Source organism: Schistocerca gregaria, chromosome 5, assembly GCF_023897955.1.
Source record: "Schistocerca gregaria isolate iqSchGreg1 chromosome 5, iqSchGreg1.2, whole genome shotgun sequence".
Classification (NCBI taxonomy): Eukaryota; Metazoa; Arthropoda; class Insecta; order Orthoptera; family Acrididae; genus Schistocerca; species Schistocerca gregaria.
Window position 1 is genome coordinate 90,374,429 of NC_064924.1, and position 20,167 is coordinate 90,394,595.

General features: G+C 40.1%; 1 protein-coding gene across 2 annotated transcripts in view; it reads left to right on the forward strand.

Moving 5' to 3' along the window:
- The first annotated feature begins 131 nt into the window (after positions 1-131).
- The window catches only part of LOC126272982 (snurportin-1-like), an 86,448-nt gene continuing 66,412 nt past the window's right edge, over positions 132-20,167 (forward strand). The window contains exons 1-2 of one of the 2 annotated variants that reach the window (XM_049976326.1): positions 132-343; positions 16,825-16,915. In XM_049976326.1, coding sequence (XP_049832283.1) covers positions 225-343; positions 16,825-16,915 — 210 coding nt within the window. In that variant the 5' untranslated portion in view covers positions 132-224. The remainder of the gene's footprint in view (positions 344-16,824; positions 16,916-20,167) is intronic. The other variant, XM_049976327.1, reaches the window with a different exon arrangement.

The following is a 20,167-nucleotide window of genomic DNA, read 5'->3' on the forward strand; positions in this document are numbered from 1 at the left end:
AGTCTCTGAACTTCTTACATGTTATTTTGCAAATAAAAGGCAAAAGTACCAAACAAGCATTATTTATGTGAGAACGGATATGAAAATAAACAAAATCAAGTTTTCCATATAGCTGCAAATTTGTCATCATGGAAAAAATAAATCACTATCGCCAAGTGAGTTCGGCTGCTGGAGATTTTGTGTTCAGTTTTCAGTGTTTGTTGGTATGGGAGAAAGCGGCCAGTATGAACAAGGAGTTGCAAACACACAAAGTCACGTCAGAATTCGCAGATTATTATAAGGCTCGCTCAAAAATTAAAGATCAAGAAGAACGACGACAGCTGTTATTACATCAACAGAAAAGGTATTTTCATGGTTTCTTTAACCACAAAACATTACTTGTCTGGACGTGGAGAAGTGGTTCCAACACAGCCAGTTTACATCAGCATCAGCTGTTTACGTGCAATGACTAGCATAATATTAGAGCTTAGTCTAGTGAATCCAGGGGTGGGAGGGAGGGGCGGTCGTCGTGCGTCGTAGACTTCTTTCAGTAAGACTGTGAACTGCACACTCAAAATGCCGTACAAAATAATTTACAGGTCTAAGGTCAAAAGGCTGCCATCTAATATAAAGAAAGAAATTGAGAATCGCAATAAGTTCAGTGGAAAATTAGAAACTTACGTAATAAGCCACTTTTTTAACAGATTAACTATGTAGTTTCAGGGATTTAAATATTCTATTAGCAGCGTACAAGCAATGTTCTGTAAACAGAACAGTTTTTACAGGTGAAGGTAAGTACTATTAAAAAATATCAGTATGATCCAAGTAACTATTTACCCACCAATAAGAGATGAACAGCAGCTATTTAATATGGTGAAGGAAGCATAATACATTTTTTCAAAGCAGTAGCTTTCCTTCTCATTTACTAGACTAAATTTAGATGGTGTAACCCCCAAGTACTGTTAAGCAATATAGTAATATATTATTGTGAATACACATTTAGGTTAAGTTTCTAAGTTTTTTTAAAAAAAAATAGTGTACACCTTGATTAGTTCTGCAACTATGAAAAATCATTTATGGGAAACCCAACTCAAATTTTTCTCTCATAACATCCTTAAAACCATGGATCAAGGCAATCAGGTAAATGCAGCATTTCTCGACTTCCAAAAAGTATTTGACTTACCCAACCACAGCAACATTTACTATCAAAACTACTTTCATGTGAGGTATCAGATGAAATTTGACTGTGCTTATGTTTCTTAGACAGGAAAGCTGCAGCATGTTATTGTGAATAGAAAGCCATTGATTGATGTAGAAGTTGCCACAGGGAGCAGTCTTGTCCTTTGCTGCTCAAGTTGTATATTAATAGCAACCTCACTCCACTGGTGAATCATCTTTTATGAAACACTATCTGAAAAATGTTCAGTCAGATATTTATAAGATTTCAAAGTGGTCAAAGACTGGCAATGTGTAATTGTGTGCTTCACTAAATGGACAGCTACATCAGGTAGTCACAGTTTGGACCAGTCAACTCGTAGGAATACTTGAGTGTAACAGTTTGTGGGCATATGAAATGATTACTCAGTCTCTCATAAGTAAACTATGTGACAGACTTGAGTTCATTGATAGGATGCTGGGAAAATGCAATAGATCTGCACAGTTTCTTAACACCATAGAAAAAGATAAATTGCTATCATAAAGATGACACACAACATTATGGACAGGCACAATTAAGACACTTACACACAAACTTTTGGACACAGCCTTTGTAATGAAAAGAAAGAGAAACAAACACCATTCATTCACATAAGCAAGCACACCTAGCACACATATGATAGTAAACTCCAGCAGCTCAGACCAGGATGCCAACTCTCGTCAACCCATACTAGAATATTACTCTAGTGAGAGACGCCCATACCAGATACGAGTAACAGTGGTGGAAATGGAACTAAACAGTTCATATAGTACTGGTCTGCTCTAGAACCAGTGGAGATACTTTTACAACAACAAAATCGCTATTCTTTGCAAAACATATTGAGGACAAGTTTGAAGAAGCAGCTGCATTAGAAGAGACTAGAGATGGATCTCTCTTGACCACAAGGATAATGACTACACAGTCGTATGCATTTCGAAGTAGCAATACACTGTAAGACGTACCAGCCAGAAACACCCTGTATAAAAAGGATGGATCAAGGTATTATATTCCATGGAGATTTTACACTTCAGCCTGATGATGAATTGCATGCCAACCTATGGTGACAAGTCCATTTGGCATGTCACACTGAGAGGTACAAAGGGCAGTCACCAGATAGATGTGGGTGCATTTATACTTCCTTTTAAAGAGAGGATTCTACCTGAAAATGTTAGTTATGATGTACAGATGGTATGTCTAACCTCATCTTCCTACAGCGATGAGTTGTTTCCAGCACTTGTGTTTTGGATATATGTTCTGTCACTGCATGAATGAATCTATTTGTTTAAATAGTGGAAGAGCACCACATAAAGATAGCTCCTGTGAACAGCCTTTGCTCACCCCCTACTACCACCTTAAAATGTTATGTTAATTATCCAGGGCAGCACCATGAAAGTTCAGTGAGTCCTGTACCAAAGAAATAAATAAAAATGCAGTAACATGAAACATTTGATAGCCTTTTGTGCTTTAATGCCAGAATGAAGTATGAACAGTTCCATCCTAACAACAAATTTTGCAACCATTGTGCCTAATCTGCATGTAATACTATTTGGAACTTAGATGACCTTTATACTGTTATATTTGCCATAACCATAGAATAAACCACACTTAGCCTCCAGCCCTATGGCACCAGCAGGGAGCTCAACTAGGAGAGAATTTGTTCCCAGTTGCCGGGTCGGGGGACACTAACCACGGAGCTCACCCAGAGCAAACTAGATCTGTGGCCGGACACTAGCTAGGAGTTCAAAGAAGCAAAGGTGTAAATTTGTAGGACAGCCCAATCATCATCATATCCAGAATTTAAAACTGCTTAATTCCAATAAGAACTGAAACCTCACACATACAAAAAGATAAAGGAGAAAAATTTAAACCAAAATTGGAACTATTTGTTGTAACTGATCATTCTGCCACTCTAAATGCTGAGGAACCCATGTAATTACAGTATTCTCGCAGGAGGTGCAGAAACAACCAGCAAAATAACATCCATCATTGCTGCCTTCACATTAGTTCAGTGGAACAGCAAAAAATTATCTCCACCACCTAGCAGAGCGCTTTCATCTTGTGACCATTTATCCATTATGTGTTGCTATACAGGAGTTGATATATGAAGGACATTGTCTTCATAATGTCAGAAATTACCTGTCTTTTGCAAAAGCTTAGTAAATACTGAGAGGCCATATGGAGGAGTTTGCACACTGGTACACTGAAACACTTTCAGTGATCGATCACTAGAGTGCAAGTTAAGCCTACTCTAGAAGCAATAGCCATCCATGCCCAATTGTCTGCTAAGATGATATGCTACTTGCAGAATGAGATTAGGCTATTCATGTTTTCCTCACCCTTTTTTAAATTCTTTCTTGTGTGCATGGGTATGTGTGCACTCACAAGTATATTGAAAGAATCGCAGAATTTATGATATTATAGCAAAAAAATAATAATAATTTCAAGAAATAATAGGGAACCAAAGTGTTTGTTTTTTTTTTTTCTGTCCCCGTGCACTGGAAACGGAGAGTAAATGTCAACTACATAACCACGTTCTAATATGATGTCACTTATATGAGAGTTTTATTTAGTAAATCATTTACATTACATCCCATAGTTTTCGCAGTGACAGCTATCATTGACAAATGTATATGATCTGTCCCCACCTCTACTGTTGTCATACTCTCTTTATTTAATAAAAGAGACAAGTATGCTATATTATACGCAGGTGACATTGTATTTGTAGATGTGTATAGATCAAACGAAGCACAAGGTGTGCCAGTAAAACCAACAAAAAGAGTAATCCATGTATGACCAAATCCCTAAGCAAAGAAAGTCATAAAATAGATAACCAGAGATGAAAAGATCATCATTAACACAGAAAGCAATTGAATCGTTCAGTTGTAGTCCTGCTCCATTCTTTTGCACAGATCCAGACACAACGTGTGACGTAGCGGCCAGTGGCTCATGTGTTGATTGCTGTGCCTCTGCTTGGTGCCCTACTTATAGTGAAAGCTGGCAAAGCTCCCCCGCCCCCCTTTGCAGTCACTGTGTCACTACTACTGGCAGCTGTAGTATCTGCAAAATATATCAAATGGTGTGTGACACACTTGCAGAACTAAATGAGAAATTGGGCACAGTAAGTGTGTCGTTTGATTTAACAGCAGCATTAGATGTAGCTCTAAAGGCTTTTTGGCTATTGTAAGTGAAGTTAAAATTGGGCTGCATCGTATTTCTTCCAACAATTGATGTTTTGACACCTCTGATGGGATCATTTTAAGTATCTTGTGGGGTTCACTGTATATTGAGTGCCCAATCTACAGTGGACACCACAAGACCCTGAAGAAGATCGCAGCAGAGGGGTCAAAACATCACCAAACGAAAAAGAGCTGGTATGTTAATAGACACAGTAAAAAAAAAAAAAAAAAAAAAAAAAACTTGCAATCACACAAATATTCAAGCTTTGGCAACCCAAAGTTGCTTCATCAGGAAAGAGGGAAGGAAAGGGAAAGACGAAAGGATGTGGGTTTTAAGGGAGAGGGTGAGGAGTCATTCAAATCCCGGGAGCGGAAAGACTTACCTTTTTTCCCCCCCAGGGTAAGTCTTTCTGCTCCCGGGATTGGAATGACTCCTTACCTTCTCCCTTAAAACCCACATCCTTTTCATCTTGCCTTTAAATATGTCTGCTTGTGTCTGTGTGTGTGCGGATGGATATGTGTGTGTGTGTGTGTGTGTGTGTGTGTGTGTGTGTGTGTGTGTGTGTGTGTGTGTGTGGGCGCGCGCGCGAGTGTACACCTGTCCTTTTTTCCCCTAAGGGAAGTCTTTCCGCTCCCGGTATTGGAATGACTCCTTACCCTCTCCCTTAAAACCCACATCCTTTCGTCTTTCCCTCTCCTTCCTGAAGAAGCAACCATCGGTTGCGAAAGCTAGTAATTCTGTGTGTGTGTTTTGTTCTTTGTTTTTAATATATATATATATATATATATATATATGTGTGTGTGTGTGTGTGTGTGTGTGTGTTTTTTTTATTGTGTCTATCAACATACCAGCATTTTCTTGTTTGGTAAGTTACAGCATCTTTGTTATATAAGAAGGACATATTCCACTGTCGAGTGTAATTGATGCAGAATATTGTTGTTTACGACCAGAATAATCTTTGCTGTCAAAATTTATTTTATTTATGTATTAGTGCTCTGTTGGGTCTATGGCATTTGGTATCATATTCTGGGGAAAATTCACACATTTACAAGCAGTATTTCTGTACTGGAAAGATAATATGGTGTAAGTCCAGTATGTGCAATTTCAAATTTGGACCATATTTGTAATATTAAACACTGCTTCATTTGTGCAAGAAGAGAGGAGGCCCTACTCCAACTCATGATTTCCGTAGTGTTAAAAGGGTACTTGTCCATTTAACTCTACCTAAATCAACCTTGGTCTTGAGCACAATAGCTATCATTCTTCTAAAAATGAAGCCGTGTTAGTTTACAGTTGTAAATCGAAATTTTGATGATTGGAGGTATGCCTTTTTTCCTCTTGGGTATGGATTTCTAGCACTGGAAACATAACAATCTGTGACGTTGTTTAGTAAACTTGATGTAGATCATGATTAAACCATATAGGAATATGACGTTGGTTTTTTGTTGCTAGGTGGGGTATTTGAAGGTAAACACTCCCCCCTCTGGCTTTTGAGATGAATCCAATGATGTGTAAGAGTAAGGTCAACAGAGGTCACAAAGGTGACACAAACGTCCATTACAGAAGGTGTTTGAAGTGATGACCATTTGTATCTATTTAGTGCTGCAATCTTCTTATCATGGATTGTGTGGTATTCCTTATCACATTGGTACTTATCAAGGCATGTGCTCTGACTATTCTCTCTCGCATATCTTAAGGTGTAGTTGGTATGTCTTTAAAAACGATATCTTTTATGAATTCTCACAAGAAAAAAATCCAGAGACGTCAAGTCTGGCGAACGAACCCGCCACGACACGTCTCCTCCGGGTCCAATCCAACGATTTAAGAATTGTCTCTGCAACTCATTTCTAGCCATCAGCAGAAAATGTGCTGGACTCCCACCATGTTGATACCACATTATGTTCCTTGTTACTAAAGGTTCTGCACCTGCGCAACTGCTTGTGCACTAAAATCTATTCACACGCAGATGACTCCGGCAAAATTTCATGGGCTACGAGTCTTTTTTAAAGAGTCCTGTGGTGATAGAGTACTAGTGGTGGGGCAACAGTGTGGTGTTGCCAAACCATAGTAGATGCTCTGCACATTAGGCAGTCAGACGGTGATGGTTGTTCTGGGACTTGACAGGGATGGGAGGACTAGTTCAGCAGCTCGTCAGACAGCAAAACAGCCCTATTTAGGATCGCTGTGTTTTCCCTAATCTGGGGAGGAGCCTAGAAAAGGTAGCCTAAACATAGCCTGTCTCTGCTCAGTGCAAGTGGCAAACCGTAGTCACTTGTTCACCAAAATCTTTGGTCGAAAAACTAGTAAAGGAAATACTTGCATTAACCACCTTATGACTGGTACATGGAATGTACGTTACTGGATAATGACCATAATCAATGTCCAGAGAGAAAGACAGCACTTATTGCTAGAGAGTTGGCTAGATATAACATAGACATCACCACCCTAAGTGAAACACATCATAGTGACTCCGGAGAGCTGTATGAACAGCTTGGAGGCTACACCTACTACTGGAGTGGGAAACCATCTACTGAAAGGGCGGGAAGTGGTGTATGCTTTGCCATAAGCAATAAACTGGCGTGTTCACTGATGGAACTTCCAAAAGGCATCAGCGACAGAATCATAATGCAGAGACATCAATTAACATCTAAGAAATACTTTCAACTGATCAGTGTCTATTCACCTACACTGCCATCTTCAGATGAAGAGAAGTAAAAGTTCTACCAAGATCTCCAATACATACTTCAGAGCATTCCTTCTGCAGATAAAGTCTTGTTGCTTGGAGATTTCAATGCTCGGGTTGGCAGTGATTTCAGTGCCGGGAATGGAGTAATTGATCGCCATGGAAATGGAAAATGCAACTCAAATGGCCTTGATTTTTTAATTTCGTGCTGAATTTGAACTTTGTTTGACAAATACATATTTTTGGATGCCCAATACATATAAAACGATGTGGATGCACCCAAGGTCTAAGCACTGGCATCTTCTAGATTATGTCATCGTACAGAAAAAAGATCTTGGTGAAGTACTGATCACACATGCTATGAGAGGCACTCAGGGTTTGACAGACCATCAACTTCTGAGGTCCAAATTAAACATTACTTTGAAAGCACCACGCCAAGTCTCACACAAAATATCATTAAATTATCCTGCAAAATCTTGGTCCATGATCAGACTAAGAGAGCAAAACTGGATGGTGCATTCGGTTCTGATGGGCATTTTATATCCGAGTCTGCCTCTGTAGATGAGCACTGGAATGTATATGCTACCAAACTGTGCAGATGTGCCACAGAAGTCTTGGGAAAACCTCAGAAGAAGAACCAAGATGGATTTGACAATTCAGATGCAGAGATCAAAAAGCTTGTTAATGATTTCAGAGCATCTCTTCGCAGTCTTGATCTTGGCAAGCATAAAGTAGCACACTACAACCTGAAAGTGAAGGTGCGTGCCCTGAAAGACAAATGGTGGCTGAATAAAGCCAATGAAATGCAATCATACGTTGGCACAAACCAAACAGGCAGATTCTTCGAGTGCCTGAAAACTATCTTTGGGCCAAAATCAGGGAAGTTAGCACCTGTTTATGACAAAGATAAAACCTGTCGGTTGACACAACAGAATGATATCCTTGCTCGGTCGGCAGAACATTTTGATGACGTTCTTAATCCCAGCCATCAAACGACTGATATTCCATACATAGAATCAGCTGAAGGCCTGCCAGTTGAACAATTTGCTGATGCCCCTTCATTCAGCGAATTCATTTCAGCATTGGCTAAGCTGAAAAATAACAAATCAGCACGATTAGACAACTTACCACCAGAACTTTATAAATATGGTGGACCAAACATTACGAACCCACTGTTTGCTCTAATTTCAAAGATTGAAAAGATGCCTGCATTTGCAAGATTTACAAAGGTAAAGTTGACATTTCTGACTGCAGTTCTCACAGTAGAATCTCTCTTCTCTTAGCAGCAGGGAACATCCTGGCTCACATACTCAACAACCAGCTAACGCACCTTGCAGAAAGTGCTACCAGAGACCTAGTGTGGCTTTCGCCCAAACAGAGGCGCAGTGGATGCCATATTTGTTGTCAAACAAATGCAAGAGAAAAGCTTAGAGCAACATCAGCTTCTGTTCATTTGCTTTGTAGACCTGGAAAAAGCATTTGACAGAGTTCCACGGGAAGCTCTCTGGATTATACTAAAGAAAACCAGCTGCCTTGACAAAATTATTAACTTGAAAGGACAGTTTCATGACAACATGATGGCAAAAATCTACCATGAAAATGTGCTTTCAGACCAGTTTCCTGTGACATGCACTGTAAAACAATGCTGTGTACTGGCTCCCACACTCTTCTCACTTTATTTCGCAGCTGTTGTGAGAGACGCAACCAAAGCCTGCAGTGATCAAATGGGTCTTGACTCAAGAACAGACAGAAGTGTGTCAATACCTCTTGCCTCAGGAAAAAAAGTTATGTAAATAAAATATCTATCTTAGAAATTCTTTATGCAGACGACATATGCATGATGGCTAATTCTCCCGAATCTCTCCAAATGTACATGATCCTGCTAAATGACTCGTGCAGAAGATTTGGTTTAGTTATAAGCATCACCAATATGCAAGTCCTTCAACAACCGCTTAAGGGTTCCAATACAGATGGCTGCAGTATTAAGTTGGACAACGAACATTTGGAAAACTTGTCACAGTTTAAATATCTAGGTAGCCAAATTAGAAGTGACAACAGAAATTGCAGCTCATATAGCCAATGCAGCCTCAGTTTTCGGCAAACTGACCTCACTGAGTATGGAAATCACGATCTCAGACTACAAACTAGAATTGCGGTCTACAAAGAAATAATATTACCAACTTTACTCTATGCCTCAGTAACCTGGTGCTGTTACAAAGCTGACATTAGGAGGCTAGACACCTTTCATCTTTGCTATCTGAGATCAATTCTCTGCATGAAATAGGAAGACCGTGTTCCCAACATGGAGATTTTGCGTCGCGTGAAACTCCCTGGCATTGAAGCTCTCTTACTGAAACACCAACCGAGATAGTGGCCCATCATATACATGGACGACAGTAGCCTTCCCAAAGCAGTGTTATACTCAGAGCTCTTGTGTGGAAAGCGGCAGCAAGGTGGCCAACACCTGTGATATAAAGACACATTCAAATGCCACCTCACAGCCTGTGGCATTCCGAGCAAACGTTGGGAGGAGCTTGCATTGCACCGATCAGTGTGTCTCTCAACTGTACACAAGAGTGTGGAACAATTCGAGCATATCTGCCTAAAGAACCTAAACGATAAACGAAAACTCCGCAAATCTAAGCCCAAGCCTAATTACATTTATAAGTATAGTTCCACTGGGAAACTGTATTGCACTTCGTGTGACCAGATCCTCAAAGCAAAGCTCAGTTTTGCAATCTACATCTCAGCCCACCACAGTACGGACTAAATGACTGATGGAGTCGCTGTCACTGGACATGGCTAGGAGGACATGACGATGATGACTTCTTCCAATAACAGATCTAATGTTTTTTGCAGGAATGTTGTGTACTTCCTACCATTAAGATTTCCTTCGATAAAATAGGGGCCTATAATTCTGTCACCCAGAATCCCACACCATACATTAACCATCCATGGTTTTTGTTGTGCAATTTGCTGCAGCGAACATGGATTTTCAGTTGCCCAGTAATGCATGTTATGCAAAGTAATGTTTCCATGGTTTGTGAATGTAGTCTCATCAGTAAATAAAATCAGATTAATAAACGTGTCATTCCTCTGAATCTGAAGTTGAGCCCATCGGTAGAATTCCGTGTGATGTATACAATCTGTACCAATTAATTCTTGGTGGAGACTGATATGGTAAGGATGAAATTTATGATGATGCAGAACATGGACACTACTACTCTGGCCCAAGCCCTATTCCCTTGCGATTTAACATGAACCAACACGAGTATCTCAAACCACAGTGGCAAGAGTACCATTTTCTATTTCCTCATTACGAACTTACCTTTGCCTGATACTTTTCCGATGCGTTAAAGATTCAGTTGTTCTCAGTGTATTGTACACACATTTAAATGTACCACATGTAGGGTGAGTACGTTGAGGATATCTTTCAGCATATAAGTCTGTAGCTCTCTCTGAATTACGTTGGCATTCTCATAAATGAGAAGCATATCAACTTGTTCTTCAAAGGAATACAGCATTCACATTCGCTTGATTTGACGATACTAGTCTTGCCATTCCTATTAATGTTGTACTGCGAAACCGTCGAATGGTGTTTACACGTCGTTGTCACGCTAAATGGATATGCCATATTCCGTGAATATTTACTATTTTCACGATATACGAGAGAGAATTGTCAGAGCATGTGCTTCGATAACTGCTGAAGTGATAAGGAATACCACTCAATCCATGATAAGAGGATTGCAGCACTGCATTGATACCAATGGTCATCACTTCAAACACCTTCTGTAAATGGACGTTCATGTCACCTTTTTGACCTTCGTTGACTTTCAAAGACCTTAATGTTTGTTACAGATCATTGGATTCATCTCGATAGCTGCTATCAGAAAATAAGTACCAAACTGTAGCATCCCATTTCAAAAAACCATGTTGACCTTCAAATCTGTGATGAGACCCCACCTAGCAACAAAAAACCAATACGTCATATTATGGCCCCTGTTGTCCCATACAGCATTTGTCCCACAAACTTTTCAGCTACTATCATACTTCAGGAGTTATTCTAGGTGGCAATAGTTAGTGACTCACCATGTATATACTTCCCATAATGTATGTGATAAATAATATTGCAGTTCTGTACTCCGACAGAAATGTGTGTATGTAGTGATAAACTTAGGAGTGAAGTAATTTAATATGCAGGTAACTCTATTTGTGTTTGTTTTCAATCCATAAACTGGTGTAGGTATTTCGAAACTTCCCATTAACTGTTTATCAACAGATGGCATGGCATCTATATTACTAAAATATTATTCTGGAACTCAGTGCCAACTGCAGTGTAACAGCAGTAGAAATTTGATTTCAGTATTTCACATAATTATCAACCATACTTGACAATTTTAAATGCTGTTATAATCTACTCATTAAAAGATAATATTAAGTTTAACATGACAAGATAAGTATTACAGTCAGACACTGTGTGTTTGTCTTACTGCAGTATAATTGACAGCACACTAATACGTTGGGTTCATTCATCAAGTTTGAGAATGAGACCACTTAGCAACTACAGACAAAGTTTACACATAATTTGAGACCTATACAAAACTTTTTCTCGCTGCACCGCAGCGCACCACAGACCATACCACCACACACACCACACCACAAGGAAAGGAAAGAAAAAGTTTATTGCTTACTGCATTTTCACTCTCAAGCAGTCAAACTTCGGCATCAGACATGGTGTTTTAATTTATCACCTCTTTACAACCAACTCTATTCACAACACACTTTGCAGGTAGTATCTATATATACATCAGTGAACGTACCTATAAAATTATATAATTTTACCATACATAATTCAGGAGATATGGCATTATAAATAATTGAGTTCTTAATATGGAACATGAATTACCCAGTTTGTATTGATCTAGTGTTTCATGAGACCACTTAGCGAGTTCCAGCAAACTTTAAACATAATTTCACACCTTTCTTAGTTTTTTTATCACTTGCCTGTTTAAATCCAAATATTTAAGACAGAAATTTATTTGTAAAGTAATTACATATTTGAAGATGTTTTATATATGGGAGTTTGATTCTTTAAGAAATTGGGCACTTACTGGAGGATGGAAAAAAAAAAATCTATTGCATGCTAAGAGTTTGTAATGCTACATCTCATTGGTTGGAGAATGAACAGTGCATGGGCCAATAAGGGTAAGTTACAGGATAGGAAAACAAGAGCAGGAAAAGATTTGGCAATACAATGCTGTTTGGTTGTAGCTTTGGAGAACAATATTGTGGAAACAGGACTGTTGTGCTAGAGTCTGGGAGGAGTCAAGATACCTTTGTAGCTGATTCTGCTTTACGGTAGTAGCTTTGCCAGTATCGACCAGTGCCTCCTTCTCGACACACTGCTGCCAACTGCCCTGTGGGCCATCACTATGGTCAGATTCACAACTAGCCAAGGACGTTATTGTCCTCCTGGCTGCAGCTAAGTTGACCATATCAGATCTAGTCACTGCTGGCTCTGCTTGGCATTCTGTCATCTTGTTTCTTTCATTAGTCCTCATCCTGCTGTAGACAAGTAAACCAATACAATATGTGTGTCTAGTGGTACCCAAGGAGAACACTCTGGATGAATTGTACTCTTTGAGAACAGCTGACCAGTATTTGTTTCCTCAGGTAGTCATTAAGTTGTAAAGATTGTCACTTTCTTATGCTCCTTCCCGTGGTTTATTAGATGTACATGCCAACCTTAGTGTTCCATTGCTTGACATTACACATTTCCATTATAGTCTTGTCATCTCTTTCCAGTATTTGTTGCACCTTGCACCATTTTTAATTGGCTCTTGTAACTGCCTTGGCACCTTGATCAATGAGTAATCGAACCCTTTAGGCACAAGCTAATCTTGTACTAATAAATTGTCCTAAATGTCAAGTTTCAATGTGTATTTTGTAAAATCACAATATTTGTCTGTACGGGAAGCGTTTCAACAATAAAGATTCTTTCAAAATGATTATTATGAGTGCAGTGGTTATGGAGGAGTGTGGCTCCTCTGAACATCACCACCTCACTGTTGTGACTCAGGGCAGGGGGAGGAACTGTGATGTGAAGCAAAGGATAAGAAGTTGCAGGCAGTGAAGCTGATGATTGGGCCATGAAGTGCCTTCCACCCACCAAGACGAGACAAAGTACTCCCAGCACACAACAAAATTGGAAGCATGGAGTCCTTCTCCCTGGGGGAGATCTGACTGAGCACGTGTCTGGTAGTGTATAGATTTCAGTGGGTCACCTGATAATAGAGAGCACAGAGCATATGTATGGTGAAGGCGGGTGTTTTTTAATCAGAAGGTAGTTTGTTTGGATGGGCACTTGCCATCTATTTTGGGCATCAACAGAATATGTGTCTAAAGCATTAAGCATTCCAGTTTGAATTTTCATCTTAGCTCCTAAATTTTTTGAACAACAGTGTTACTTTCTTCAACTCCTAATTGTGATCAACTGCATATTTCAAGTCTATCCTTTTTATGTCTATTTATTTCGGTAGTTATTTACTGTACTTCCTGTGTTCAGAAGTTTTAAATTCTCATTGTTCTTCTGATAATTTTAGTGGTGAAATTCTGCTTTTATAAAATCTAAAATTTTAAAAATGCTAAAATAATGTCACAATTTGAAAATAGTAGAATTCATAAATATGAGAGTGAGACAAATGAGAATGTCAAATATCTGTGTGCACACACAGCTTAAATCTGCAAAAAGTTTCATCAATTTGCTGGAGCTTCTGAAGTGCCTGAATTCCCAAAGAAAATAATTAATATAGGAGTCAACACAAACATTTTTCCATGGTGTAGCATACCTGTCCACCATAAATAAGTCTTCTTGACACCCAAACCTTCTTTCAGTGCTCAAAGTATCTGGAAATATCTCTAAAGAAGGTTTAGTGAGTAGCGAGAATTCTTAAAACACTGCATTTTTGGTATAAAATTTATCAACTGTTGCATGGGCCAAATGTGTCACACATTCTCATACTGAAACACAACTCCTGTGTTTATCAGTCCACATTATTTTAATTTAATAGCAGCCTGTAAATGATTTTTAGGTGATCTGAGTATGATGCACCAGTGATAGTGGATTTTCACAATGTGTGGTGCTTCATGAGTATGCAATTTTTGGTTGCAAAGTATCAACATAACTTCCCTAATGATGTTGCTTTAAGAATGTATTTGATTTGGATTTTTAGGAATTTTGACATTCCTTACCTGGACTCTTTATTTCTGGTTGGTGGTACTGAACCCAGGTGTCAATACTAGGGGCAGATCTTGCAAGTGAGACATCATCATCTTGTTTAAGAGGCATAAACTTGCCTTTTTCTTAATCCAGGTGTAAGCTGCTGCGGAACCTGTGTTACAGACACATCCTACAAATTGAGCACATCATGTCCGACCTGATGTGTTGCAAAATGGCAATGATTTACAATTGCTGCTTTATGATCTGGTATCACTCAGAGGTTTCACATTACAAAGTCTTCAGTGGCTGTGCTGTATTCGGAAGTCAAAACTAAATGTGTGTGATCTAGATGAAGACCATTGGCTTCACTGCACACCACTTGCAAACTTTAGACTCCCTATGATTATTTGTTGCTGTGACAAGTTTGCATCCCCATACTAGACCTTAATTATGCATTTAGGGCCTACTTTAAATAGGTTTCACACCCTACTTTTTCAGAAGCTGAATAACACAATCTCTCCGCTACTTCTGTATTGCTTTATAGGCATCTCCACAATGCTTCAACTTTTATAAAAATGCTAACTAATTTGTAGACTAATGGTGACATGGCTGTTTAGATTAGATTAGTACTTGTTTCATAGATCATGAATACGACACTTCATAATGATGTGGAACGTGTCAGGTTAATAAAAGATGTCTGTACAAGATATTACATTATACAAAATATTGCATGACACTAATGTTTAAGTTGTTGTGTTTTTTTTATTTTTTCCCCCTTAATTTATATCTAAAAATTCAGCCAATGAGTAGGAGTTGTCATCTAGAAATTCTTTTAACTTATTTTTAAATGTTAGTTGGCTATCTGTCAGGCTTTTGTTGCTGTTTGGTAGGTGACCAAAGACTTTTGTGGCAGTATAATTTACCGCTTTCTGTGCCAAAGTCAGATTTAACCCAGCATAGTGAAGATCATCTTTTCTCCTGGTGTTATAGGTATGCACACTGCTATTACTTTTGAACTGGGTTGGATTATTAACAACAAATTTCATAAGTGAATATATATACTGTGAGTATCCCTAGATCCTTAAATAGATGTCTGCAGGATGATTGTGGGTGGGCTCCAGCAATTATCCTGATTACACATTTTTGAGCAATGAATACTTTTCTACTCAACGATGAATTACCCCAGAATATGATGCCATCGAAAGCAGTGAATGAAAGTAGGCATAGTAAGCTAATTTACTGAGATTCTTATCATTAAATTTTCCATAACCCTAATAGCATACGTAGCTGAACTCAGACGTTTCAGTAGACCATCAATGTGTTGCTTCCAGTTTAACCTCTCATCAATGGACACACCTAAAAATTTTGAAAGTTCTACCTTAGCTACAGACTTCTGTTCAAAGTCATATTTATTTCTGGAGTTGTGCCATTCACTGTACGGAACTGTATATACTGTGTATTATCAAAATTTAGAAAGAGTTCGTTTGCTGAGAACCACTTAATAATTTTGTGCAAAACATAATTTACAATTACATCACTTAGTTCTTGGTTTCTGGATGTTATTACTATACTTGTATCATCAGCAAAAAGAACTAACTTTGCATCTTCATCAATGTGAAATGGTAAGTCATTAATGTATATCAAGAACAGTAAAGGACCTAAGACCGAACCCTGTGGGACCCCGTACTTGGTAGCCCTCCAGTTTGAGGAATTATCTGTTGTTTTAACACTACATGAACCACTTATTTCAACTTTCTGCATTCTTCCAGTTAAGTATGAATTAAACCATTTGTGCACTGCCCCCCTCAAACCGTAATGATTTAGCTTATCTAAAAGAATTCCATGATTTACCCAATCAAAGACCTTTGAGAGATCACAAAAAATACCAATAGGTGATGTCCGGTTATTCAGAGCATTTAGTATTTGATCAGTGAAAGCGTATATAGCATTTTATGTTGAAAAGCCTTTCTGAAAACCAAACTGACATTTTGTTAGTACTTAATTTTTACAAATATGGGAGGCTACTCTTGAATACATTACTTTCTCAAAAATTTTTGATAGAGCTGTCAGAAGAGAGATTGGATGTTGTTGTTTGCTTTTGCGATTCCATATTTATGTTCTTCACTTGACTTACTCTTGTTTAACAGTGGGAACTGAAATGACCCCTGCTGTTGACAACTTTTATGGTAAGTAGCTAATAGTTTCAAAACTATTATTAAATGTAATATTACAGCAAGTTTTCTCAGTGGGAAGTGGTAAGTTTTCGTGAATGAATTAACTGGTTCCCCATCACAGTGAGGTATCCTGCATATGATAACTGGAACTTGGAAATTCCCAAAACCACTATGAATAAGTTTACCCTATTTTGGTTATACACATTTAAAATAAAGAGCCTCCCACCATCCAGCTAACCATTTTGCTACTAGGTAAAAATACACAGACTTCATCTGTCAGTTACTCAACTAGGAAGTGAGGAGTTTCCAATCCATTAATGTGTTCTTTTACATTAATTATATGTGTATCTTGAAAACTGTTTTTGCATTCTGCTGTATTTATCTATTTCTTATATAGGAGTAGGGATGAATCCTTCAACAAAACACGTGGCTTGCTTGTCCTGGAAGAAGATATTGAAGATGAGTCAATGGACTGCACTACTCCCAGAGTAAGCTTTACACACTTAGAGTAAGAATGAGACTTCTACTCTATAACTTTGTCAATCCTTCAAAATGTTTACATCCATTATTGGCACATCACTTACAAGTAATAACCTAGTAGTTTTAGTTACTGGATCACAAGCAGTAGCAAAACATTCCAGTTTTAATTACTTTCTGAAACACACAGAAATGGAACTAAAATTACCATTGTATTTATAATAGTTGCCACAATGTGCCACCTACATTGCCAACATCCAACAACCACCATCCACATACTTTAGGATGAGAATTCTTACATAATTTATTTCTTGTGTTATGTAGATCTCATCATGTTCACAAATCTTATGATTCACTAGCCATTGTAGCCTATTAGGTCACTTTTAATTTCTCTCAGAAACAACACTAGAAAGAATTATATTATCCAGTTCTATCCTATGCCACACATAGTTTCTCATATTACTGACATAAAAATTTATATATTTACAAGATGTTTACCGTCAGTGGCAAGGCCAACCCTTCATCCCTTCAAACTCTCTTCTCTTCCCCCTTCAGTTGCCCTTTTCCATGCTAACCCGTCCTCTCACGCCCCCCTCCATCTCACACAGTCCCACCCCTCCCCTCAAGCACTGCCCCCTGCCTCTCATGGCCCACCTTCTAAACCTTTCACCACTCATCCCTTCCCCCCTCCACCCCATCCCACCTCCATAAATGTCCCCCCCCCCCCCCCATCTGGACTTTACCCCATGCTGGACCCCTTCAGCACTCATCCGTTATTTCCTCCCTTTCTCCCGTCAGCCAACCCTGTCCTGCAATCTCCCCTGTTGCTATCTCCTTCCTGCCCATATCGCCGCCCCACCTGCACTTGTTTTCCTTCCAACTATAGCTGACCTTCTCTCCCATCCCCACTTTTCCCACACTCTTCTGACTCCTTCCCATCTTCCTTTGTCTCATCATCTCCTCACTTTCTGCTGTCTTCCTCTCCTCTTCCCCCTAAAACTCTATTCTCCCATCTATCATTGCCCTCCACCACCTCCTCCAATCCCACCCCCACCCACCACTGCCGGCTGTGACTGCATGCCTCGACTGTCTCTCTATTTGTTCCTCCTCCTCCTCTTTTCCCCTTCCTCTTCTTTCCTCTTCTTTCCTCTTCTTTCCTCTTCTTTCCTCTTCTTTCCTCTTCTTTCATCTTCTTTCCTCTTCTTTCCTCTTCTTTCATCTTCTTTCCTCTTCTTTCCTCTTCTTTCCTCTTCTTTCCTCTTCTTTCCTCTTCTTTCCTCTTCTTTCATCTTCTTTCATCTTCTTTCATCTTCTTTCATCTTCTTTCATCTTCTTTCATCTTCTTTCATCTTCTTTCATCTTCTTTCATCTTCTTTCATCTTCTTTCATCTTCTTTCATCTTCTTTCATCTTCTTTCATCTTCTTGCTGTCACACTTCCTCCTGCTACCTCACATCTTCCTCTTGCACATCCTTCACCTCTATCCCCCCCCCCCCCCCCCCCCAAGTGGGTCCACAACTCTTTTGTGGATACGTGCGTAGCGAGCATGGGACCCCGAGCTAATGTGGCCTTCCTTCCTTTCCGGGCTGCATACCTTCCCTTTCCGCATCCTTCCTCATCCCCTATCTTCGCCCCCCCCCCCCCCCACCTCCTCATCTTTCCTTCCCTTTCTCCCCCTCTGGGAGTGTGTTTTGTGCCTACGTCTGGAGACGGACGCTCGAAACTGTAATGAATTCTTTGCTTTCTCCGCTTGCAAGTCTTCGTCGTTCCTTTGTCCTTCTCTTTTCCTTACCTCTTCTCTTTGCCTTTGCCCTTTTCTCTGCTGCGACATTTGAGACCTCTCTTCTTTCCTTCCCCTTTCTCTTTTTTCCTCCCTGTGTGTGTCTGAAGGCCGACCCACGCATTTCCATGCGTAGCCGGTGACTGGGTAACGCGTAATTCCCCGCCCCGGGTAGACAGGTAGGACACGTACGTACCCCCTGGTAACGGCCAGGCCCACGGAGGGGTGATTACCCGAGCTGATACCTTCCGAAAGTGCCGATTGGTCCCTCCGTCCGTTTGTCGCGAGGTGTGACCTGAGGTGTGAACAATCACCTAAGGCGGGAGTCCCCTCAGAGAGGGCCCCCACACGGAAGGAGCGCACCGTCGGAGACACTGGTAATCATGGGGGATACTTTCACAATGGTGTTCCCATCTTCTACTATGTCAGCTAACAAGCGTAAGTTCATTGAGTCTCTGCCAAAGACAGTCCTTCCATCATTGCCACAGTTCCTTGTTGTTTCTCGGTCTGACGAAGGTCACGACTTCTCCACGGTCAACCCTTTCATTATTCAGAAAGGTGTCGACGCAATTGCAGGTCCTGTAAAGTCTTGTTCCAGATTACGAAATGGCACCTTGTTGTTAGAAACATTCAATGCCCTCCAGGCACAAAAATTGCTGCGTTCTTCACTGCTACACACCTTCCCTGTCCGGGTGGAACTGCACCGTAAGTTAAATTCATCATGTGGGGTCGTTTGTACACGCTCCCTCGACAGATTGTCCGACAAGGAAATTCAACACTACCTGTCTGGCCAGGGCGTAACGGCTGTTCATAGTGTCATGGAAAGGGTCGACACGAACATCATTCCAACCTCTACTGTCTTCTTGACATTTGACAAAGTTCAACTCCCATCGAAAATCAAAGCAGGCTATGAGATAATTTCTGTTCGCCCTTACATCCCAAACCCTACGTGTTGCTATCGGTGTCAGCAGTTCAGTCACACCAGCGAGTCCTGTTCCAACCCGGCCAAATGTGTTACGTGTGGCAAGGATGCCCATGAGGGTGCTTCTCCACCTCCATCCCCTCGTTGCATCAACTGTATGGGTGACCACGCTGCTTCCTCTAGAGATTGCCCCATTTTTAAAGACGAAAAGCTCATTCAGGAAATCAGAGTGAAGGAAAAGGTGTCGACCTTTGCTGTTCGAAAATTATTCGCCAGTCGACAGCCCACCGTGCCTCCGACAGGAAAATACAGCACTGTCCTTGCCTCTCCTCGGCCAACAAAGGAGGCGGCTACGCAGAATTGTGACCTCACCATTAGTGCCACGGTCGTCAGATCGGCCAGTGCAAAGATCGCCCGTTCAACCTCCCCACTTTCGCCTGCCCACTCTATGGCTCATCCTTCATCGGGTTCTGCTAAATCTGAGCCCACAAGTCAGACACCAAGACTTCGAAAAAAGAGCATACTTGTGAAGATTTTTACGTACCCCAACTTCACAACCATT